The sequence below is a fragment of the Athene cunicularia genome, assembly GCF_003259725.1.
Source record: "Athene cunicularia isolate RWA chromosome 8 unlocalized genomic scaffold, athCun1 chr8_part1, whole genome shotgun sequence".
Lineage (NCBI taxonomy): Eukaryota > Metazoa > Chordata > Aves > Strigiformes > Strigidae > Athene > Athene cunicularia.
In genome coordinates this window covers 33,402,797-33,428,037 of record NW_020799109.1, presented here as the reverse complement: position 1 = coordinate 33,428,037, position 25,241 = coordinate 33,402,797, and the positions used below count along the sequence as shown (strand labels likewise).

Here is a 25,241-nt window from a genome sequence, read left to right as displayed (position 1 = left end):
GAACCATCATCATTGCTACTACAAGCAGTCACAAGAAACTCAAAAGTAAAGGGACACCTGTGAATTGTTTCTGCCCCAACCTTGCTGCTCAGCTGGGTTATTACAGGCATATTTCATTTACAGGGCTAAAGAATGGTTTGCGAAGCACTTAGTCAGAACAGCGTATGCACATCAATGTTAACAGGTCCATAAAGAGAAAGGGATGACTGTACAAGTAAGTTAATCTGCCCAACTAAGCATGGCACAGCCTAGAATTATGCTGACGTTCCCTGTGTTTCCACTGTCCTGTAACACTGTTGGCTGATGCTTTGATAGAGCATAGTTTTTAGTGAGAGACTTTACAAGTGTTCTTTTCTGTAGTGATTGATGGATGTGAGGAAGGGGACGATTTTTTTTTTCTCCCTTTCAGAGCACATCCAGTCAAAAATACATAAATGAACACATTTATTTACTTGTAAGAACTTTGATGCAGACTGGTATGCAGGGCAGTCAGCATGCTGCAAAATCCAAGACAGTAACCAAAGGATGCTTCAAATAACACTTCATAAAAACCATTTTCAAAACAAATTAAAAGTATTTATGCAGTAGACAACAACCTGTGGAACTCCTTATCAAAGTATCTGTGGATGAGAAGACTTTTGTGGATTCAAGGAAAACCACTGAAGTTTATGCAAGAGAAACTCAGTGAGAGCTACTAATTACATCAGAAGCACATCAAGCTCAGGGAGCCCCTACTGAAGACAGCTGCGTACTTAAGAGAGGATCACAGGAAAATATCACATGCTTACCCTGTTCATATTTTTCCTTTGTATCTGACTATGACTGATGTTCTTCCTGATTCTCCCCTAGGATCAGGCATTAGCCCAACCCTAATACAACTTCAAAGCCCTCCCGGGAAGGGGGATGAGAGGGAAAGGAAAGAAAGCAGAAAGAAATCAAATTATTAGAGAGGACAAATGGAATAAAAGGAGGGCAACCCCTCCTAAATGGAGGGAGTAAAAGGCTCAAACTGAAGAAACAGTGGTGTCCACAACTCCCTGGAGGAGAAGCTCCACCAAGAAGTTCTGCCTGGAGACAGCACATGAAACAGAAACAGTTTCCAGTGATGATCAAGCTCCTTCCTTTTGGGGCTGCAGTTGGCCACAGTGTGGCAAGGGCCTCAAGCAGAGAGGCAAGTAGGTCCTCCAGCTAGAGTATCATCAAAATGGATCCTTGGCCTAAGCCAGCATGATGGCTTTGATGTTATCCTTACAGTGTAATAGAGTAATGAGAGTTTTCCTCTAGGATGAAAACAAGTTTTCACTAACATTTTACAGAAACGGTCCCTGCCTCAATAACTACATGGCAAGTATTCAGAGACAGAATTTGGTTCTCATGGAAAAGGCATTTTTGCAACTGTAAAGAGCAGTATTTTCTGGATCAGTTTCACTGGGGAACACATGAGCCTGCTTCCAACATGACTTTCACCTCCCAGCACTGCTTCTGGTTAACCCTACAACAGGGCAAGAATATTGCATGTGTCAAGGAAACCGAAAGCTAGTCTACAGTTGTCTCAGACCAAGATCTGCAGGAGACATTTCATGAGCAGTTGTTACTAGTATTGTTAATTTCTGAAGATACACATCTTCCAAAGATACCTATTTCAATACCAGCCTATGGCTCTAGATCCAGGGTCAGCTACCTATGGTTGGTGATGGAGCACAGACCACTACAGGGCATGACCAACAGCAGGGATGGTGCAAGGGCTGTCAAGAAGAGTCAAATCAAAAGGGGCTGCTCAAGCCCACAGAGCTTGGTCATCCTGGGAGTTGGATGCCCATCCAGGCCACCCTAGCATAGACTGGAGCAGCATGGGTCTAAATGGGAACATTTCTGTCTCCTTCCCATGAGATACTTCCAGCACTCCTCCTCTGGCTTGTGCTGCTAGGTGTACAGTACATCTTACAGATCCTGCCCGCAGGAAGATCTGCATGTGCAGCCTGTAGGACTTGGAAGATTGGTCAACTCTGACCTACTTTTTCCAGAGGAGGAGCTTGGCTTGTTTTCCTCTTGAAACTCCCTTGCAAAAATCAGGTTCTGCTTCAGGGCCTTGCAGGAAGAACACTGTCTGATGACACTTCAACAGTTAAATCAAACACACTGCAGCGAAGTCACAGTACAAGACTGGCCAGATGTGATACAGAGAACAGCTGGACTAGTCCTGAATGAGCTGCTGTAACACAAACTGTTGTGTCCCTGCTCTAATACAAACAGGCAAATGTCCAACTCCTTCCCTTTAGGCTAGCTCAGGTTTAAAACACTGCACATGTATGCCTGAACTGCATTAGAGTGCTGTGACTCTGGCTTTAAATAAGACATCTTCAACACCAAGAGCTATGGCTCATAACAAACACAACCCCAGGGCACAGGCCTACAAGACAGAAATGGTGACTGAAACGGCACTAGACATCACCTCCTCCTTCCCTCCACACTGCTGAAGCAGATCCTTCATCCAGAGCCGGGCTGGCACTGCAGGCAGGGAAAGATAGGTGCTCACTCCAGGCAATCCCACCGCTCCTCGCTTCCTCAGGAGAAGCAGGAGGCATCCAGGAAGCCCGGCAGCAACGCTGCCCCAGGAGAAGACCATCTCCTTGACTTGCTGGTTGCAGCACCACCGTCCAACCGTGCCAAGAGCCACCTGTAAGAGCTGCTTTCTATCACCATTAGCAAGTTTTGAAACCAGGGCAGAGCTCTGTTGACCAGACCGCTCCCCCTACTTTAACTTGTTTATCTGAGCAGCCCAACTACAGTGGAATGCATTCTCAATTCCAACTAGGTGGACTGAAATGGAGATAGAAATGGAGATAGAAGCTGAGTACCAGTGTCACGAGTTATCCAAACTTCAAACAATTTTATTTTCAAGAAAATACTTTTTCTTTAAAATGCCCAATATTACACTGTTTATTATCACAGCATCAAAAGTAGATGAAGCAAATAAAAGCTGCAAATCCAAAAGAGGATTAAGGAAGATTAGTGATCAAGAGTAGAGTCATACAAGTGGTTTCCTTTGTAGATGCTACCAACTGTTTTGAAAGCCAGTATACTTAAAAATAGATCTTCAAAATGTAATTCAAATTTTACAATGCTTCCTTTGGCCCAGTTTTTCAGTAAGCCCCCTGAAATTCCAGAAGGCGAGAGATTCAATGGAAAGAAGAACCAGAGTTTACAAGCATTTCTCTTCCAGGATGCTGCAGTTTGTAATTCTGGTCTTTTTCTATAACTTCCTGTACTGCCATGGAAGTAAGCAAAAAGCTTAACAGTGTGGTGTGCTATCTGGAGTAGATTCAACACTAAATATGCACAGTGAATATATGTATTCACTGGACTGTAGGCAAAGTCTTTACCAAAAGCTCCAGTCAGAGGAATGATTTTTACAAGGTTTATTGACCCCTGCAACCAGCAGAAAGCTAAGCAGTTAATTAAATCCTCACCCAAGATCATGCGGATTTTGAGATATTCCTTGTATTGGGTTTATGTGGCAGATTTTGGGCAACTGGGGGAGTAGGGGGGCTGCAGAGATGGTACCAGAAGATGCCCCATGTCAGACAGAGCCAGTTTTAGCTGTCTCCAAGCTGGACCAGCTGCTAGCCAAGGCCAAGCCCACAAGCAGCACTGGTGGCACATCTCTGATAACATACTTAAGCAAGCATAAAGAACACGGCAGAGTAGCTGCGAGAAAGGAAGGAGAAAACATGAGAGAAACAACTATGCAGATACGATCAGCGAGGGGGAGGAGGTGTTCCAGGTGCCAGAGCAGAGATCCCCCCATAGCGACGCAGGCTGTCCCCTGCAGCCCATGGAGGACCACGGCGGAGCAGAGATCCACACAGCAGCCCATGGAGGATCCCACACTGGAGCAGGTAGCTGAGCCTGAAGGAAGCTGCAGTCTGTGTAGAGCTCAAGCAGGAGCAAATTTTCTAGCAGGAACTGTGGCCCGTGTGGGAACCATGCTGGAGCAGAGTGTTCCTGAAGGACTATACCCTATGGAAAGGGCCCATGCTGGAGCAGTTCTTGAAGGACTTCAGTCCATGGGAGGGACCCACCTTGGAGAAGGTCATGAAGGACTTTATGTGCGTGAAGAAGGAGGAGTGGCAGAGACAGTACATTATGAACTGACTGTAACACCCCATCCTCATCCCCCTGAATTGTTTGGGGAGACATCTGGAGTGAAGCTAAGCCTGGGAAGAGGGAGATGTATGGTGGAAGGTGGTTTTAGTTTTATTTCTATCATACTCTTCTACAGTTAACTGGCAATAAATTAATTTCCTCAAATTGAGTCAGGTTTGCCTGTGACAGTAATAAGTAAGTGAGCTCCTTGTCCCCATCTTGACCCATACAAGCTTTCATTGTATTTTCTCTCCCAATCCTGCTGATGGAGGGGACTGATAAAGCATCTTGGTGGGCACCCGGCAGCCAGCCAAGATCAACCCACCACACATCTGCTGCAGTTGATCATCTCATAGCAGCTGAGCACAACTATTAGAGCAGCAGTCACTAAAACAGAATTTAAATCTTTTGTAAAGACAGATCTGCAATGATTGGATGTTAATAGGATAGTATCTGGAGTGTGAGAGTCACCTTGAAAGGGACACCATAAAACTAAAACCAGTAAAATCAGTAAAGGAAGTACTTCTCACAAAGACAAAAGTAAATGGGCAGGTACCTGAAATAAGAAGAGATCTGAATGAACTCCTGGGAAAGAGGGAGTCTGCTCACAAAATATTTTTTTCTTCTCCCTTCCCAAACATCCTGGGTCATGTGTTTTTACAGTAATTCTCATCATCGCCACACACATAGTCACAGAATGACAAACTGGTGTAAACAGACTAACTTCCTTCATAAATGAAAAGCATTTGCATGAAAGATTTCTGTGATGCAATTATTGCCACTTTGGTTTATTTTGATGTGCTTTATCAGTGAGAAACAAAAGCAGCTACTGCACCTTAGATACTCAGATCCTGGTATGACCCAGATTCAGATTTGATTGCTTGTCTTTTGTAGAGTGATCTGACAAAGTTTTAAAGCTTACAGAGACAATGGAAAATCTCAGCCAAATAAAATAAAAGGAGAGGGCTGGAAGCTATACTAGCTCCAGCTTGCTCTGTTGTTCCAGACAGATCAGCCAGGAGACTAAAAATATGTCTTGAATCAGCAGCACTGTGTGTGTGAACTGTTCGCTCAAGGAAACACATTGCCTATGGAAGTTACAGTGTAGTGGGCACCTACTACCTAGTTTTAAGGATGACACAACTGTTTATGCTCTCCATTAATGAAGAGCTCAAGAAATCTGGAAAAACTTGCTTAAAATACTCAGTATCTCTGCAGCCCAGGCTTGAGAAGACAGAAGTGTGGATAATTCTGCCAGAGAAGTCAGGCCCTCCATGCCCACCCACACACTTGGGGCACCATGCACACTAGACCTCTCATCTAAAGCTCCTTGAGCAGAGGTAGACCTCAAACCCCTGAGATGAAAAATATCACACAAACAGCAAAATTATAAGCACTTCCACATATTTAATAAACTTAGATTTAGTCAGATCTTTCATAGCTATTCCAGAAAGTCTTGGAAAGACTGATATGGAAAAAATAGCAAAACATTATACAAAGTCTTTCATGTTCCCCAGGACTTCCATCACCACCACAATGTAAAGTTACCTCTCTTGCCCACACAGAAGTCACCATCTACATGAATTGAAGCAACAACAACAACAGAATAAATTAAGAGAAACACACAGAAGAGTCAACAGCTTGGTAGTGTCCATCATGAGAAACCAACACTTAGGTACCCACCACAACCAAGGCATCTCATATTATGTATCACAGCCACCCTCCCTGGTAGTCAATCCTACCCTTGAGATCAGAAACCCAGTGTAAAAGTTCAGAAATTCCTTCAACCAGTTACAGTTTTGTCAAATCAAATAAAAAAGAAAAAACATATATATACACATATTGGCTGGCACAATCAACTGTAAAGACCCTTCACCACTCACAGTTTCATGCAGCTTTCTTAAATAATGAACATGATTACAGATTCGATCAAATAGCTTCCAGGCTCCTGCACACCAAGCTTTGTATATACATGGGAAATAAAAATATTTTTCATTTTCACAAAACAAAACCAGAAGCAGCGATATGTTTTTTTTCACTCAGGGCATTACCAGGACTCCAAGAACAAGCCCCAGGAACTGAGAAGCTCAATCAGAGATGCCAGACTGCAGGTGCCTCAGGCTATGGAGCACTCCTAGCTGCCTCAGACAGGAAACCAAGCAAGTTTCAGTGGCCCCTGAGCATAGTTGAGGAGGTTTTATCAAAATAAAAAGTTCTTCCTGAGTAGCTTTTTGGTTGTGATGATTTGATAAGAGTTCTGTCTGAAAAAAATTCCAATTACTCAATTACATAATAATATAAAAAAATCCATATACCCAATTAAATCCAAAATCCAATTATATTGATAGTATTTGGAATTTATACTACAGGACCATACTTGTCCTGGGAGGGTAGAAATAATGCCATGGTCTTTTGGCTTTCTTCACCCTTTCCACACTCCCTTTAATATCATATCATGGGGTCCCCATTTCAATCCCCTTTCCTCCCTTCTCATGTTCCCCACACTGTCGCATGACAGAGACCTCTGTGTCTGAGAACACGTGTCTTTCCATTTAACCCATCTTACACACGCAGATCTGTGGGCCCCTTGTTCTACTCTTCACAGCATTTTTCCTGAGGTCTCTGACCCTGTCAGAGGCCACTGGGATAACATCCCACTGCATCCTCTCTGTGTGCTCCTTTCCTTCACTTCACAGCAGATGCTAAACAGATTCCCAATTCCTTCTTCTCCCCTTCTGCCAGGACTCCCCTCTCTCCCCTCATACTTGGGGCTCTTGAACATTCCCATCCCCACTGTCCCTCCCTCTTACCCTCAAGTTATTATCAACAGTAGACACTAATTATGCAAAAAAACCCTGTTAACTGACTGAAGCAAAGCTGTGTGCCAGAGCAGCTTGCTGTAGTTTGATCTGAAAGTAGTTTCCAGGAACATGCTGGGAGAGAAACAATTGCACGTCAAATGAGCCTGATGAGAAAGCAAGAGTAGGCACCACACACATCCTCCCAGCCCCAGCCTGCAAGTCTTAGGTGGGCTATGCAATGCTCTACATGAAGCACCGGGGAAAGGAAGACACAACCTGACACCAAAACAGTCATCAACAAGGAAGCGGGAATATTTTTTTTACAGATTCAGCTAATATATTATTCTCTCCCTCTTCCCTCTCCTAAGAGCAGACAAGAGTTTTCATGGGTCATTCTTCCTAGTGGTTTCCTGTTCAGCTAGTAAGCCCAGAGGCTCAGCAGCCCAACAGAAAGGGGAAGAAGTGTTGGTGTCTTATATAGCTCTCCACCTTGAGATCTGCTTATATGGTTTGGATTTTTTTTTCTTTTTACCGCATTGACGCAGCAGAGCTCTGGGCTTCTTTCTTTTTTTATGTGTTCTCACCACCAAACCACAACCTTTTGAAGGTACATCAATTGCCAGTTTCACTATACTCAGAACAGCACTTCCGACTAAGCCAAAAAACTAAGTGCAGGTGTTGTTTGCTTGTAGGCAAATTGTTTACAACTCACTCAGCTTTTCTGAATCAATGGAAAGAAGGAGCAGCAAATCTGCTTTCTGAGGTAGAGTGAGTAATGAAATGGGTACGTTGCCCGAACTTAACAAGCAAGACAAAAAAAACCCAAAAAACAACCCCAACCAACCCACTAACAATCATTTAATGCATGACAAACTTGATGTGTTGTCTCCCCTTGCCTGCGGCAGTCTCCTATAAGAGAGAGACAAAATAGAAAGAGAAATACTCACGCATGTCACCAATCGCTCCTTTTGTGACATTTGTGGCTTTCCTTACTGTCACAGTGAATATGTGTGAATATTGGTGTTCCACCTGGAAGTCAAAGAGTTAGAGGTGATTAAGCTCCTGAAACAAAAAAACACTTAGCAAAATAGGTTTCATTTTGTCCAAAAACTGAGAGAGAGAAATCACCCAGTCAAAATGTAAGTGAAACTCATACTGGATAGAACATCTTAAAGCTGAACTGCACCCTGTAGCTTTACTGAAAGGTCAGACCTTCTACTGGGGTTGCTTGATTTTCCTGCAGCCACACCTACTAATCTAAATACACTCCTCCTCTCTACAGAACCTGCTTTAAGGCATTTAGTCAGTCAGGGACAACTTGGTACAGTAAGGAAAAAATAAAAAAGTAAAAAGGGCGCTATTTTACAGTGTGCTTGTCTTTGTAATTACCTTCCCCCAGTAAAAAGAATGGGTGCAATTATTTCAAAGTATATGTTCTGGAACAGATACATGCATACTGCACACGCAAGTGATATAGTTAGCATTGCATGGAATATACCTTTTCAGTACACATCAATATTCAAAGTGCAAGTGAACTTAATATAATGGAGGTAAGGTGAAAAGCAAGCTGTTAAAACATTCACAAGAAGATTTCATGCAGTTTCTGGAGATTCCTGTTTCCTGCAAGTCCAAGCACACAGCAGGAGATGGCTTTCTAAGAGCAGATCTGTCCTGAACAACCGGAGAAGTTAAAAAAGACATGACATTAAGAAACAAAAGTAAAAACTTTAATGAAAAGAGGTCAGTAGCTCACATTTATTGTTACTTTACCTACACAGCTGCGAGTTTGACCAACCTACTAAATACCATTATGAGCATCACCACTGCACGCTGCAAGGCACACAACATTGGCCTTTACAGGGACACAGTACAGAGCTTGTGGGTGAGTTATGTATTAGAGCCAGGATCAGCTCTCACACAATTGCCTCTCAGCACTTACATCTACACTGCTATCTGAAAGCCAGTCTTAAGACACTCAAGCTTCCCAACTACTGACAGTGCCTAGACATTGACTCACACACCAGTACAACCTGGAGGGCACCAACTTGCTCTCCCGCAACAGAAAGTGGGGCACTGGGAGGGGACCTCCTCACACCCGAGCTCTGTCTCTACAAAGAGCATCAGGTCCAAGCTGCCTGACTTGTACAGCTCAAGCCGCTGTATCAGAAGCATCCCTCCCACAGGACCGCAGGGCCTGGCATATACAGTGGTACACCCCACCTCAGGTTTCCATTTCTAGAACTGATACAGTGATATTTTCTATCTTTTCCTAACCACCCATTAACTTTGTGAAATACATTAAAATAAATACTGCATTTGGTCATTGGCACCAAAACAACTAACTAAATATATCTTACAACATAGTCCATTTAGAAGAAAAAGGGGGAAGTAGCAAAATCAGGGAATTCACTGAAGTTTATTTAAGATGGTAGACAATACGTTTGATATGAGACATCAGACACCCTTATTCAGGCTGTGCCGGGTGCTCTCTTGCTATGTTTTCATCAGGATACTCCCCCCCCCCACTTTTTTTTCTATGCTTTTAAAGGAACAAACAGATCAGGCAACAAAACCCTTCAACCCATACATGGCTTAGTTTTTAAACAACACATGCCTTCATTTAAGCTACTGCTGCTTCAACTGCCAGACTTTATAAGGGCCTTCAGGTGGTTCTCAGAGCTATTTCAGAACTGGTTGTTTCAGCCAAGCCTCATTATTTCACATCTACAACATGTTTACACCCAAAGACTAGAACCAAATTGGAGTCTTCTAATACAGATAAACAATAACAAAAAACGAAAGACAGTGTCTTATAGGTTATATATCATTTTCTCAAAAAAAGAAAAAAGCCAAAACCAGTCTTCTAAAGACAGCAGAAATGGCTTGTGAATGCATAAGTAACAGTTGAATCAGGATGCATTATAAAACCAACACAAATGACACCAACACAAACTCCTCCAGAAGTCTATAGTCTAGAGGTCTTCAAAGGCATAGATGCATCACCATGGCAAAGTATCCAGGAGAAAATGCCCACAGTTATACTGAGGGTATGATTTCACTGCAGACACTGGCTGATCCAGACGCTGAATTGTTGCATCTTTATTAAGGCTATAATCACCCACATGTTGTGACAACTGCTGGAGGCTCACTTCATGATAGTCTGCCCAGCAGTAAATTTCAACTCTAATTTTTCCCCTGTAAGCTGTAGGAGTTGTCTAGTTCAAAGAGCAAGCTATCAGGCAGGGGGAAAACCATGGCAATGTAAACTATTACCTTACAAGTGGTATACTGAAATAGTCATTGCACAGCAAGTGGTTCACCAACCACAGTAAAAATGGAATCCAGACTCTAACTGATTCTCCCAAGCAGGACCGTTAACTCACTACAAAAGTATCAAACACAAGAGAAAGGGTTTAGATGTGAGACTTGAAAGCTGTTAAGAAGCAACACCTATTTAACAGCCTGCCTTGTGCTGACATGAAGACACACAAATGATTTCATGACATCCATCACCTTTGGCACCACAGCTTCCAAGAATGAACAGATGGCTGGGAAGGAGGATGGGAGCTCTCCCTGAACAAACTTCTGCCTCTGCCACATGGCAAAAAAAAGTCGAGAGTTTTCCATCACAGCAGGGTAAACATGGATTTTAGTGGTTATCTGGAAACAACTGGTACTACTGCGTACACAGCTACATAAAGTTTCCCCAGCTCTGTCATTTACCCTGCTTCAAGAGTCTTTACAAGTTGTGAATCTCCAGGAAACAATGGCTCTCACTGTTTCTTGTTTTCAGCTTGCTTCTTCAGAGTGCTCAAAGCTGTTTTATCAGTGTGTGCCACCTTCACATGCATGTCAGATCACTGAAGGGTCAGTTTCACAATGCTGCTCAGAGTTTGCTCACACAGACTGATGTAGTTCCTTCGTCATATACAACCTTATAATCAAGAGAAACTGCCCAACATACAAACACATCACCCTTCTCCTTATTCTTAGATGTTAAGAAAGAGCCTGTCCTCACTAGACACCACAAATCAGAGATCACTGAACGTTTAGCAACAAAGAGAAGGATGAAGTTACAATTAAGTTGCAAGTATGGGACATGGGCATGCCAGATTTAGTTCTCAGCTGCTATGTGGAACTCGTGTGCAAGTCTGGTGCCCCAGAGTCCTGGCTGTAAAATGGAGATATGACAAGACACTCACTGACAAAAAACACTTCAGTAAAGTAACTCTCTTGTATCACCTTGTCACACGCCTGAAACTCATAGGCCTAAATAAAATGCCTACCATCAAAACAAGGCCAAACCACCACTTACTGGTGTAGTCTCATTACAGAGAGATCATCCCTATTTTCTCTTAAATCCATAACTGTTTTGCTAATCTATCACGAGAACTGCTTTTAAGTGACTTAAGCAGCAAACTTTGTCATTCCAGATGTTGTTCTACCAAGAAAGTTAAATTTGGTTTAAGATCTGGTATCCTCTGAAATGAATGAGAGTACACAGAAGTCTGGCAAAACAGAAAACCAATATCTTCTTTCCCCACGCCTCACCCAAAATAACACACTGAGGCTTATAATTATAGTTATTAGTATTTAGCCATAATCACATGCCTGGAAGAAAGTTGCAACTACTAAAATAAACAATCTCCCTCTTAATAAAAAAAATAATACACAGAGATACACAGGAAGCTCAAAAGTCTAGATCTTTTCTTACCTCAAAATAAACATTTTTCACGCAACTTAAGAGAAATCAGAAGTTAAGGCAATTTTCAATTTAGGATCCAGTTTCTAAGGTTATTAGAAGGTCTAAATGTCCATATTAACAGCTAGCACGACTTTCAGCTTATTTTGGTTAGTTTTTGGGAAGACTTGAGTTCTAAAGAAGTTAGACGCCCCCTGAAGATACCACAAGAAATGTATTGACTTTGAATACCTTTATAAATCCAGTCCTTGCTAGTTTAGATGACTAAGCTGCATTTTCTCAAGTGACTTATTTTCACCTTAAGTCTTGATAAAATCTGTACATTGCCAACTCCTCAATTCTGAAAAATACATGACGGCATATAAATCACTTAAATGTTGCAACACTGAGTGGAGCAACACCTGCATACCTTTAAAAAAATCTAAGCCAGGTTAAAAATTTCAGAAGATCACAATTAACTCAAAAACCTAAATCCTGTCATCCAAAGTGACCTAGCTTTATATATGTGTTTGATTTCACTTCTTTCTCCAGAAATTTAGAGAAGAAAACAAAAAAAAAAAATAGTTTTCAACATGCCCTCTCTGAACATGGGTTTCCTGAACTACAGAAACTCCTGTGGATAGTATTCACTCTACTGGTTCAAATCACAAGATTTTCCAAGTATCCTGCACAGCCATGGCTCAGTATCTCCTGTTCTCACAAAGATCTCCATCTCTTCTACTCCTCCTCATGACTCCTCTGTTCCTCTCCCACCTTCAACTGCCTTTTTTCCTCCCAGTAAAATTTTCCTAATTATCTGTTTCCTCTATTTTACATATCACTGCATTTGTATGGACATAAACACCATTACCTTCCCACGACAGAATTGAGAAACAGAACATGCTAAGATCTCCTGTAACACAATTGGGTTTTACCTGTGAACTTTCTGCATTTACTGAGAAAGCAAGGGATTTGCATGCGTTGGCTATAATATTTTTTATATCCCAGAATGCTGAGTCACAAAATGTAATTCAATCAGGAGATATGCTTGCAGACAAAATACCAAACAGGAAGCTCTAGTATAGACAGATTATATAGTAAGTATTTACTATTCTATTTTTACTTCCTTAAAATTAAGGACACTTGAGCTGACTATTGGGCTGGACAAATGAAAATGTTTGCCTGTTCTCTTAGGTAACAGATTTTCATAAAATCTAATGCTCTTCTTTCATGGGGTATTACAATTAAGACAAACATTTGTGCAAACACATATACAAATTTTATCTTGAAGTTATTTTTTTCATTGTTATAATGCTTATCCCCCATATCAATGTAACTGAAGATGTATTACACATCATATTTATTCTCCAAATCCAAAAGCATTTTTGGTAGTCATTTCTGTCTGTACCTGCAGTAACTTTGTGAATGCCTTATTTTATTCCTCTTTCATAAAATGTTGAAAAAAACCACCAAAAAATAAAGAGATCAGAAAACACATAATCATTAACAGAAGGACTTTTGGAAAACGCAGATTTTTGAGTCTTTTAGTGCCAAATATCATTAAAAATTCAAGACTTTTTAAATTTATATTAGCCTGCTGCCCTTGACTGTTTTAAGTTTTAGTAAAACATCCCATGCAATTTCATTTTTCAAATTAATAAACCTGAAAGATATCCATTCACTTTTCAAGAAATTATAGGATGAGCTCTTGCATTAACAGTGTTCCCTTCTACATTAGAAACATTCCCACAGCAGCTGTTCAGCACTGCCAGAGGACTGTAACTAAGTAAACTTCTAAGGCTCCATTTTGTCCATTATATATACATATATTTGTATCAAAAACAATCTTTTATGCAAATATTTCAATGAAGTATTACTCAGTGCCTCAGAGACCTCTCCCAAAAGGTACAGAACAGATGAAGCATTCCATCCAGGAAAGGGCACTGATGTAGAAAGGAGCAAGTTAGCGTATTTTTTTAACACTGTTAAATACAGACATCAGCCTGAAACCTGTCTTTACAGCAGCGTTCACAGAACTACGGAGTGAGTAAAAGACAAGTTTGACATCTGCTGGCTGCAAATTCATGTAAAGGATGTGACTGCGTGGGGTAGAAACCACATAATTGATAAGAGATCATTTCAAGGAAGCATAGGCTGTATTTTTAGCCATGTAGAAGTTCAACATTATGACAAGCACATGGTAACTCTGAGTACACCGTGAAATACTGGGACTGTTACAAAAAGTGCTTGATATGAACACACCCAGCTTGTTTCAAGGTTTCAGTTTGAGTGGGAATTGCAATTTCAGTGTTTACTTTGGAAAGTCACTCAAGCAAAGATATGTATGAATATTACAGCTGAAAGCCAGCATCAACAAGCTGCTAAGCTGCTCCACCTGCTTGCCATCCAAAGGGCAGGTTTTCTCCCATTTCCCTTCTCCTTCCCTTGCCCCCGCTTCTCTACTTATACAGGTTGGGCTCTCATGATTGTACCCTTCCTTTGGACCAGCTCAGACAGCAGAGAACTAATCTTTTGCACTGAACCGTTTTCCTGTCAATGCAGCAAGGTCAGTTGGCTCACTTCGGTCACATACATCTGATAGCTGGTACAAGGAACGCAGCAGGAACACGGGAATAAAGCAAGGAAAAAGGAGCAGGAGCTTTTGGTAGCAGTACATTGTTGAGTGGCACAGATCATTTCACTGATACCTACCGTTTGCAAAGCTATATTTTGAAGATTCTCTTTGAATTAACATCACTGATCCACACTAGTTTAAGATCTAAATATCCAAAATTGCTGATTTATCCTGCTATCCATACTGATGAAAAGGCAAAAGTTATTCTGTAACTAGAATTGTACAAGAACAACTGTACTCTATGGGAGAATTGTTCTCTAAGAGACACATGATACTACTTTCATAGATCACAGTTCAGTTTGACAATCAGTGTGTGGAAAACCTCTATCAAATAGTCAATAACAGTCACTTTGATGAAACATTTTGAATGGGCAAGTCCATTAGAACGGTACCCTAAGATGACGTACCCGTGAGGTTATTAGGAGCCCATATTCCATTTTGATTTACACATGAGCAAAAAAAAAAAATTACACTCAAAGCTTTGACATGTTTTTGAAAAGCTAACTTGTATCTTTCAAACTTCATTCAAATAAATTTCTGAAGACATTTGCTCTCAGCACACTCAGCATTTCTTTAAAGAAATAATAACTAAGGCTGTGTGCTTATTTAGAGTAACTTCTAGTAAGACATATTATAGGAGACAGTATATATTATACAAGATGGTCTACACAGAAGATTCAAAGATACTTACCACAATGTGTTGATAAGGATCTATGACAGACATTTTGCCTTTCTGTTCAAGACAACTGAATTCAACACAGAAGAGGCTTCCAACTGTTTCAAAGCAGAGGTTCAGTATGACAGATCCTTTAGCTACTAAATGAAAAAATGTAATTAAAATTCTTATGTTCCTTTAAAACTATATTTTGTAACAGAGCAAATTAGTTCCTCCACTTTAAGAGGGTTTCCACAATTTGTTTACCAAGAACTTAATTTCATACAAACTGGAAGTATAGATGTTTACTTGCCTGAACTAGGGAAATTTCTTCTGCTTATTTCCTCTACCTCAGGGTTGGAGCACCAAACAAATATCTTGAATTCCAGTCATTCAAGTGTTTCTAGCAGCTCTACAGATAAACAAAAGAATAGAGCAATTACATTCAACCATTATGTACATTCAAATGTATATGCTCCCCTGCATTACAATCCTAGTTAAAAAATAAAAAAATCAGTGCTTAGTTAATAGCTTTTTTATTGCAGTGACAAATTCTGGGTTCCCATGCTTTGCTTCTACACTGAGATGCTCACACGGTCAGGACAGGACAGAGACAAAGTTCCCCTTCGTAGTGCACTCACCACCAAGGGACATGAATTTTAGAACTGAAAAGCCAGTTGGAACACTAACATAACAGTCAGCAACTTGCACCAGACAACTGCGACCCTCCGTCATAAGGGTCTCTTTAGCCACTTTAACACAACTTTTCATACCACTTTCACTTTGAAAACTTCTTCAACAAACAACAAATTCCCAGAAGTTGCACACAACTGCACCTAAGGAAATAACAAAACCCAAATTCCAGCATCTAATCCACAGCAACAGCACAGGAGAGTTCATTTGGCAGTTGCTCATTCAACACTAGACGAGCAGCAATAATGCCCTCTGTAAACCTGGGAAGGGAATTCCAGCTGAAGCTGTGCATAACCTCCCTGGCCACCCCAGTTGCCTAGAGATTCATAAGAGGCTTTGATGAGCAAATTGCAAACCAGCTGCCAGGATTTAAGCAGGCTCTTCATAGGCCACTGTCTTCTGAACACTCTAAAGATTTCTACTGAAATCAGGGGCCACCAGAGGCCTTACACTTCAGAACTGTTTCCAACCATCAAAGTAAAATATACTAAAAAGGATATTCCTTTCTGCATCTGTAAACAAACATGAAAATTGCTGGACAGGATCAGTCCTCAGATTCAGCTGGATCACTGTCAGACCTGAACCATCAGCAGAAGCTTCAGACTGAAAAGAAAAAAAGTACCATGTGGGGCTTGGTCTCAAGGACAATTCCTAGTCCTCAATTTTGAAAGAGCAGAATAAGCCCTAGAGAATGATGATTTATGTCACTCCCAAAACCCTTGCTCTCAAGCAATTATGGGCAGGCATTTCCATAAAAATTTTGTTTCATTATGATCACTAGAACATTATGATATCTATTCTTTAATCCTGTCAGTCCTAACAATAGCTTGAGGCTAGAAATTACTCTGGTTTTATTTTTTTGTTTAATTTAAGAAAGTCTGAATAAAAAAAGACTTTAACATACATTCAGTTCATAGTTTTCATTCGAGGCAGCTCAATGCCAGGGCAACAGGAACAAGCCATCTTTATCACAGAAAGCAAGTAGCTTTTCAGACTTAAAGGGAAATCTCTAACACACAAATCCACCATTGCTTCTCGTACTTCAGCAATAATTGCAAAGACTTATTTTTATTAAAATTCTATCAGCCAAATTCAGCAGTGGCATAAACAGGCAGATGGGTGGGAAGTAACACTGTTTATAGATTTATTGTATAGCTGGTTTGTTACAGTCAAGTAGGACCCAAGCTAAAATAAAACTAGGACATCGGAGAACCTGGTAAACAAGACCTGCTCTATCAGTTTTTGAGGAACTGTGGCAAACTTCAAAGGCAATCAAGAAAACAGAACAGTGAGGGCTATTCAGCCACTGTAATGAAGAGGAAATTTGTAAGTCATAAAACAGAAAATACACTGATTCCCCTAACTGCACATTCAACTACCAACAAGTTACCAAACTCATTTTGAGAAGATACACAAAACCAAGCTGAGGATACTGGTCTATCTGCAGAAATAAGGAAATGGGTTAGGCCTAGGATGAGAAGCCTGGTGCAAGTTATTTGTCTAGAATCCTAGAGGCAGAGTTCCAGTTCTCCAGATCATCACTCAAATGGTTGACTGGCTAGACATGAGATCATTCTTGCTCTTCCTATAACCCCCTGCCTCATTTATTTCAACATCTGGAGTAAACACATTTGTGATCCTGCAAACAACAGTCTCTTTGACTACAGAGCCTTAATGAATCCCCAAGCACCATCTGTCCTCCATGTTGAATGAGGCAAGCATCATGCAGAGAGACAAATATGCAATAACGTAATTAACAACGGTATCACAAACTGCAAAAATTGAAAGCTAAGTATATACAGGCAGAGTCTCTGAATAGGGAGAAAAGACCCAGGGAGCAAGTTGACCCTGATGTGATAGGTGAAGTCTAATCCCCTGGTTTCCCATACAGCACCACCTAACAACATGACAGATGCCAGCCCTAGTCGTGACAGTATTACTCCAAATTGGAGCTCTTGGTTTGCCATCTTAATCACAGTCCTTCAGAATGTGATAAACAGAGGCAGGTGTCTTTGGGTGGTATCCAGTGTCATTTCAGACATGAGAGTGTACCTGAGGCACCCTGGGGCTGCAGATGGACAGGTATCAAGAAGACAGCAGGACATCTTAACTGGTAGCAGACATCTACGTTTAAGTGACTTGAATACTTCTGTCTTTTACAGTGGATTTAATTCAAATCAGAATCACATGACCCTCATTACACCACACCCTTTGCAAGCTTGCACTACATTATAAATGGAGTTTGGGTTAAGCACACTAATATATTTCTACATCTAAAATCTTAGTGTGGCAGAGAAGACAAAATACAGAAGCTGTCTATTATGCTCATCAGGAGCTGCAAAGAAAGTCTTGAAGAATGTTTACTTCAAACATCTGCACTGAGCAGTAATCCCAAAATTATCTCACTTAACACTGCCACTATATACTGTCCATCCCACAAAGCCTAATGGAAAAATCATCAAATAATTAACCACAAGCACATACAAAGAACTGAACTCTCGTTGAAGCTGGCAGCAGGCCAATCCTTGACAGACTGCAGGGGAAGTAGTGCCTCTAAGCAGATCTTCAAGGATACTTTAATATTATTAACATGTATTGTTTCGTTTCCCTGATTTCGGGTGGTACCGCATCTTCTGAACTGTGCTGTTCCCAGGGCTGATAGCATTCCTTCCCAAAGGACTAGCAAAGCACCTCACAGGCAGTGCCTCAGAGCATAAATTCTGTCAGTTCTTACAGTATCACCAGAATTAACTAAACTGGCCAGACTGATTAACGATGTATTTCTTGCTCTTTTATGGACAATCTGTAAACCTGGACATTTCTCAAAGGCCATAGCAAACACAGCCTCTTGAACAGGCCACAGTTTAGCTTGGTCATGTAACACAGACACAGCTTTCTGCTAAATTCCTAAATCTTACTTTCACCCAAAAGTGAACTCTACTTTTGTCAGCCGAAGATTTAATTGTCAGGCACAGTTTCAGGCATCAAAAGTAGGAAGCTATTAGTGGATAGGTGGATCACTGTTTAAATCAAGACTCTTCTGTGGTCTTAGCTTGTTTTCCCTTGAGGTGACAGACTGAAACATCTAAGGGATTACTGCCTCTACAGACAAACAATAACAGAGTAATTTCCACAAAAAGAAGTTGCACACACAGAGAGAGATTATTACTGGAACATTTTCACTCTCAGTGTTGACCCAGTAAATTCCTACAGATAATTCAGTTTTACAGGATATGTTGAAAAAAAAAAAAAAAAAGGACAAGAAGAATGATGAGATTTTCCCATTTCATGCTGAGTATGAGCTTACTCCATTGTTAGTCTCACTAAGCACAAAAGCTCTTAAAAATGAGTAAAGGCCAACACAGTATGCATCTTCACCATGCAAAATATAGGTCAGAATTGTACAATCATAAAAGGGAGATTGTTTATATCAAGGTGGACAATTCTTCTTAAGAATCAAAGACATGGACAATTAAAAAAAAAGTGATTAAGCGTGACTCACTGGTAGAGTCATTAATGCTCAATCTAATATGATAAGAGTAAGGGGCACAGAATAAACTAAGTATTGACTCAGGCTTTTGGTATGAATGTCACCATCCATTTTTATCAAATCAGATTACAGAATTTTATTTGGTTACAGATTGATCCTGTGATGTATAACAGAAATAACAAATAATCTGTTTCTACATGATTCTGCCTTGCATCCTGGAAAATCACTGTAATGTTATTTCTTAATTTAGGTCTTCCCACACAAGAAACAAGGTTTACCTCTTACTCTGTGTAGAGCACCCATCAACTCCATTTTCATCACAAATGAAAAGCTATATGCTTTGCTGACATGCAATGACTGTTCTACCCATGCCTTGCTAAGAGACCATGGGTAGAAGGAAGGATTTTGAGCAGAAAAGGAAAAAGTTCAACCTCTGTGCCACATTTTTTGAGGATGCTCTGGGGTGAAGTCTGGCAAGGAAGTTGACACAGCATAAATATCTGGACAGGAGATTTTAAGATTGGGAAACCACATCTGACTTCCTCCTAAAGATGACGTAACAGATGAAAAGATTGTGAATCTCTTTTTGAAAGATGACCTGTCAGCCTGCAAGCAATTACTGAAACTACAGGTGACGGAGAGTAACTAAGATTTCCTTTCAGTGAGGGAGAGTGCTATAAAATACCCTAGCAGGGCTGAAACTCTGGAAACATTGAAGAAGTCTTGAGCACGTTAACTTTACAGCTTATCTAGTGCTGAAGGCTACTTCAGTGGCCAAAAGCGAGGAAGACGGTGAAATAATCAGGCCAGTCCTCTACATACAAAGCCCAGCACCTCTTGGAGAACTCCATGTTACAGTAACTCCCGTAACAGGAGGCAAGACTTGGTGAGTCAGGGGAAATCAGACATGCTCCCACAATAAACTTAATTAAACTGGATTTAATCCAGGAGAAAAAAAAATCCTATCTTACATTCTGCAAGGAATGACCTTATCAACAGGAATATTCAAGAGGCTGGAAGCATTTCTGTCTTAATAACTGCCCCTCTTTCATGTCAGTCAGGGAAGTTCCCAGTACATTTCCTATCCAACCAAATACTATATTTTCACCATGAACACTAACTACAGGCCTGAAGGAAGAGGCAACTGATTCAGGGCATGATGGCTCATCTTACAATTATACTGCTTACGCAAAGGAGAGTTAACAAGAAACACTTAGTGCAACAGTTTGCAAGAGGTTATGAGAAAAAGCCATGTCATCATACATTATTTTACTGTATGTCAATTTCACAGAATTATTAGAAAGTGGAACTGAGTAAATTCAAAGTAAGGGAGTTAATGCATTCTGAGAATTAAAGGTTCTTTAAGTTAATAACTTCACATAACTTTTCTCCGATGTTTTTTATTTTACTTCAATTGAAATTGCACTAGGAATAAAAAACAGCATTGAACGTAAAAATTATTAGATATATTCCCCATAAAATACAATTACAGTACACTAGTCAAGTCCACCTATTATTTAAATCATTTCAAGATGATTATCTATGCAGACTACTTGTTCTATGCACTGCAATTAAGAAGAAAAATGTTATATGTACACTGCAATTAAGAAAAAAAGCAAGGCTCAAAATTGCCCAACATTTCTGTACATTAGGATTTTGGAATTTAGATATTCCACAATAAACTTTATATGTAGGACAGTTATTCATTTAAGGGTATTCTTACTTTTGGAAGCGAAATTTTTGACAGCAGAGATCAAAACCTCACACTTCAAGATAATGGGTACCCCAAGTACTTCATATATTTGAGATGTCAAGCCAGGCTCTCTGAAATGAAAAAAACTCAATACCACTAGCAGCTTTAAAAGTGTTGCCAAAATACAAAAAAATAACAACTTCTAAAACTAAATGATATACCTCTTAAGTTCCACACCTGACTGGACAGAGTTATTTGCTGAATATACTCCTTTAAAACTTAGGTGAAGGAAAGAAAAGAAAAAAACTCCCCTGCATTTCATTCTTACCTGTATCATTGACAAAACTTTCCATTTCCTCTACTGTGCTGCAGTGTGCTGATCAAGAGTTGTTAACTGCCAAAACCTCCAGGAACCCCCTTTAAGAAGCCTCACTAGTACTGTGGAAGGAATGGTTGCTGAATGGTTTAGGATGCCAGATTTAGATTCCTAAAATCTCACTCCAAATCCCTCACCCTCCCTTGGTGATAAATAGGGATGTCATCCAACTTTAAGAATTTCTGGGCCAATGCCTTTTAAAAATTTTATTAAAATGAGTTTAGTTCTTACATATCTTAACTTATCTACACTTTCATTCTGTCTGTTGCTTCCCTGCTACAGGATAGGGATGGATTAAAATAAAAAAAAACTTGATGGAAAATATTAGAATTCATTTTAATTTTAGTAGTTATGTTTGACTTTCTGGGGAAGAGACAAGCATGTAGAGTTGCCCAATGCTCTCCACCTTCAACTGCAGATGACAATCCTTCTGCATTACAGTTATGCAGTGGTTACATGCAAAAGAACAAGCACAATAATAGCTAAAAATGCAAGGAGCTGGTAAATTAACAGCTGGATTCTGTTCAGGTAATGTATATAAACAATAAAACAAATTTAGCTGAAAGGCAACAATTTCCTTTAAATATCTTTTTAAATTCTTGTTTAATTCAATTAGGATCCAGAGCAAGTTATCCAAACTGCTCTTTTTTTTTTTTAATTTCCTGGCATTTCAGTGCAAACACCAGTCAGCATACACAGGCTACTGTCATGCTGGCACTGCAGGGATGTAGAAAGGACTACACACAAAAGGTGTGTTTCATCATCCTACACTCATAGTGTCCGTACAACGTGACTCAACATTACAACTTTCATGTTCTGGTTTTGGACTATTTACTCAAAATATGAGCTCTGGTCACTGTCTACAATAAAGGGGACAATTGTGCTGCACTTCCTTTGGTCTATATGGTCATAACATTAAAAGCATGACAAAGTAGAGTGACTCAAGGAAATCTTTCAGGACTTTCTAGTAAAAGTAGTCATGAACAAACTTCTGATGCTGAGATTTTTCAGCCTGTTCTAAATGATGTAAGCAAAATTTATATGGAATTATTTTATGTTTATTGCCAAGCTGGAGTTTGAGTAAGTAATATAAATGTATGTTTAACACACAAAGACATAGACACAAAGGCAAATAGAGACATTCCTACTGCATATATTATATTCTAGAGGGGAGAGACTAAGTGGTAAACTTACACTATGATTTATTTACATTTTTCATACATAAATAATTTTATGATCCACTGATTGAATAAATAAATACTAGACCTAGCAAGATAGTCCAACTGCCCTACCCCTTTTCTTGAGAAGTCAACAGTTGAACACTTCTGCAACAGAAAGTGCATCAGTACCAGTAGTCTCCACCTCGTATCTAACACCCGGCTTCCACCCAAAGCCAAAGCGCCTGGGGCAAAGCCTGACTGAACGCACACAGCCGAGCCTCTAGACAAAGAGACCTTCAGTCCAGGATTAGAGCCTGGCAAAAAGCTCCCGAGTTACCAGCTTGAAGCCAGACTCACATCAGCAAAGCATTTGCTCAGAGGTTTTGATTTTCTCTACAAATTCGAGTACGACTCTGTTGCAGTCGTTCCACAGTCCTCCTCTCCCGGCTTGAGAAGGTAAGCAGCAGGCGATCCTACTCGGAGACTGCACAAGGGAGTGGCACGTTATTCTGCCCCTTCCTTGAGCTTCCTTTTTCTGTGACCATGCCTCGCAACTTCTCTGAAGCTCTCTCTGCTCCCCAGTCATCTCTGCCATCCATGCCTGTGCCCGCTATCGTCCCAGGGCTATAGTGGCAGCAACAAAAGGGCTTGAACTTTCTGTTCCACTATTTCAGCCGAGTTCAGAGTAACAACAGCAAAAACGCCAAGCTGCTGCGAGAGCTCTAATGCAATCTTTCTGCTGATTTTGGAAGAAAGCTTTGAATCAGGTGATACCTGACTCCTTTTTAGACAACTATCACAAGTGCTACTGCTATCAACACAGCTAAGCCCTGAGAGAATGAAGGGAAGGATCCAATCCACTATTAATGGATGCACAACATTACCAACTAATGTTTTGGACATGGGTTAAAACCAAAAATAACATTTTGATTTAATATAATCTTCTATTTATCATAAGCAAGAAGATATGTTAAACTTAGTGTAATCTGATTCTACCAGTACTAAGAAGTTAGCTACACCAACTGTACATAAAGCAAACAAAACCCACAAAACTAACAAAAAAGCAGTAACTGCTAGCTACCCAGACCTTAAATGTGGCCTTCAGGAATGCAATACAATCAAATTCACTAAAGAGCCACAAAGGATGAAGTAAATGATCAGCAATCAAAGTCAGGAAGAAATCCCAAATTTACACATACTCTGTTGTCAAAACAGCTTTGCAAAATTAGGGACACAAGGGGGACTTTCAAGCTCTTCTCTGAGGTGCAGAGGATTGGTCAGCCAGAGGCAGTTCAGCAAAACTTGGATGAACTATGACTACTCTCTTACCAAACTGCTTCAGCTTTTCATTTTACTATTTCTTAAGACCCCGAGGGCTTACTTACACCCTTGCCAACTCAAACTCCCTTTCAGCATATTAAAACAGTAGCTGATGCTCGGTGCTGAAAGGGAAATAACTGACACGTATTACAGGACAGAGGAATACACAGTGGAGATGTTCAAGCACTTTTTAACAAGATTTTTAGTGTCAATTTGTCAAAGCAAAAAGCTGTCATTAGAAAACTACATCAGTTTTAATAAAACTTTTTGGGAGAGTTTAATCACATTTATACCCAAAACAGCTGGCCTGTACTCAGCCAGGTCATTCTCAGGTGGGGCTGGGCGTGGCTAATGTTCACCCTATTGATTTCAGAGCAGGCACATGAATTTTGGTCTATCTCATCCCCAATACTTGTTCTTTCTCTCTCTATACATAGTGAGTGATACCAAGAAGCAGGACTGCCCCACAACCAACCATATATTCTGCTCTAGCATGCAAAAAATTCAGGGCTGAATTAATCTGAAATATGCAGAAAACAGGTTGGATATGACTCTCCCCCTGCACACACTGTCCTGTTCTGCTCTACTTAGCCTCATCTCTTTTTCTGAACTTTTTTCAGAAACATTTATACAGCATTATAGCTGCTCACAGACAGTAATTTTAAAGAGAAGAAGGAACTGGAAGGAGAAGCCAGGCCCAGTTGGTATGATCCTCCTTACTCTGCATATACTGGGGAAAAAGTTTTACAAGCAACAAAACCTGTTTCCCTCCACTTTAGCCATATCAAACATCATGCTTGCATTACTTCAGTTCCTAAATTAAAAGAGATAATCCTCAAACACACATAAAAGATAGGCCAAAGCAAACAAACAACCCAAAACCCCACACCTTAATTTTTTTCAGACACCACCACATAATAAAATTCACTGTAATTACATGGCCATTTTTTCACAACACTGTGGATTTGGAAGGGGATAATGTCTAAAGTGAGATTACAAGACATGGTTTCAGATTTTTATACATGATTTTGATTCAGAATGACTTAATGACTAGGAAGAAGCTATTTAATTTCTCTGTATCAAAAACAGTCATAAAAAATAAAACCTATGCTCACTAGGCCACACAAGAGTTGAAGAACTCATTAAATTAATAAATTTGGCATTTTTGGTAAAAGGAATTTAAGCATAAGAAGCAAAATAATACTTGGAAATATCTCATAGTAAATGTAATCAGTCGCTTACCAGGAAGGTCTGTGTGAGTATGTGCTATTCAAAGTGGAAAATGCCAGAGAAATGCAAGATGTTGGCAGATTTTGCAATTAGTAAAGAACTGGTTTTCATTACTGTCAGCAAAGACATCACACCAACTTCCTACACGAACTTTAAAGTGCCTGGAAAAAAAAGAAGTCTGCAAGTATCATCACTGAACACACACAAACCCATAAAAATAAACTGATATAAGAAAAGCTAGTACTCGCTTCCTACCATCTTCCTTTTAGATGTTGTGTATAAGCTACTATTTTCATTTCTCTTGAGGTTTCTCACTAGCACCATCCTTCACTCATAGTTGAAGGGTTTTGGTTACTGGAAG

The 25,241-nt window shown here is 40.2% G+C and overlaps 1 protein-coding gene across 3 annotated transcripts in view; it reads right to left on the bottom strand.

Moving 5' to 3' along the window:
- PLA2G4A (phospholipase A2 group IVA) overlaps nt 1–24,911 on the bottom strand; it is a 76,847-nt gene extending 51,936 nt beyond the window's left edge. Inside the window, exons 1-4 of one of the 3 annotated variants that reach the window (XM_026854304.1) lie at nt 24,893–24,911; nt 15,232–15,330; nt 14,955–15,076; nt 7,895–7,976 (exon numbers count right to left, since the gene is read on the bottom strand). In XM_026854304.1, coding sequence (XP_026710105.1) covers nt 7,895–7,976; nt 14,955–14,987 — 115 coding nt within the window. In that variant the 5' untranslated portion in view covers nt 14,988–15,076; nt 15,232–15,330; nt 24,893–24,911. Of the gene's footprint in view, nt 1–7,894; nt 7,977–14,954; nt 15,077–15,231; nt 15,331–15,754; nt 15,774–20,824; nt 20,844–24,892 lie in introns of those variants that run through there. The other 2 variants (XM_026854305.1, XM_026854306.1) reach the window with 2 other exon arrangements.
- Nucleotides 24,912–25,241: the final 330 nt, after the last annotated feature.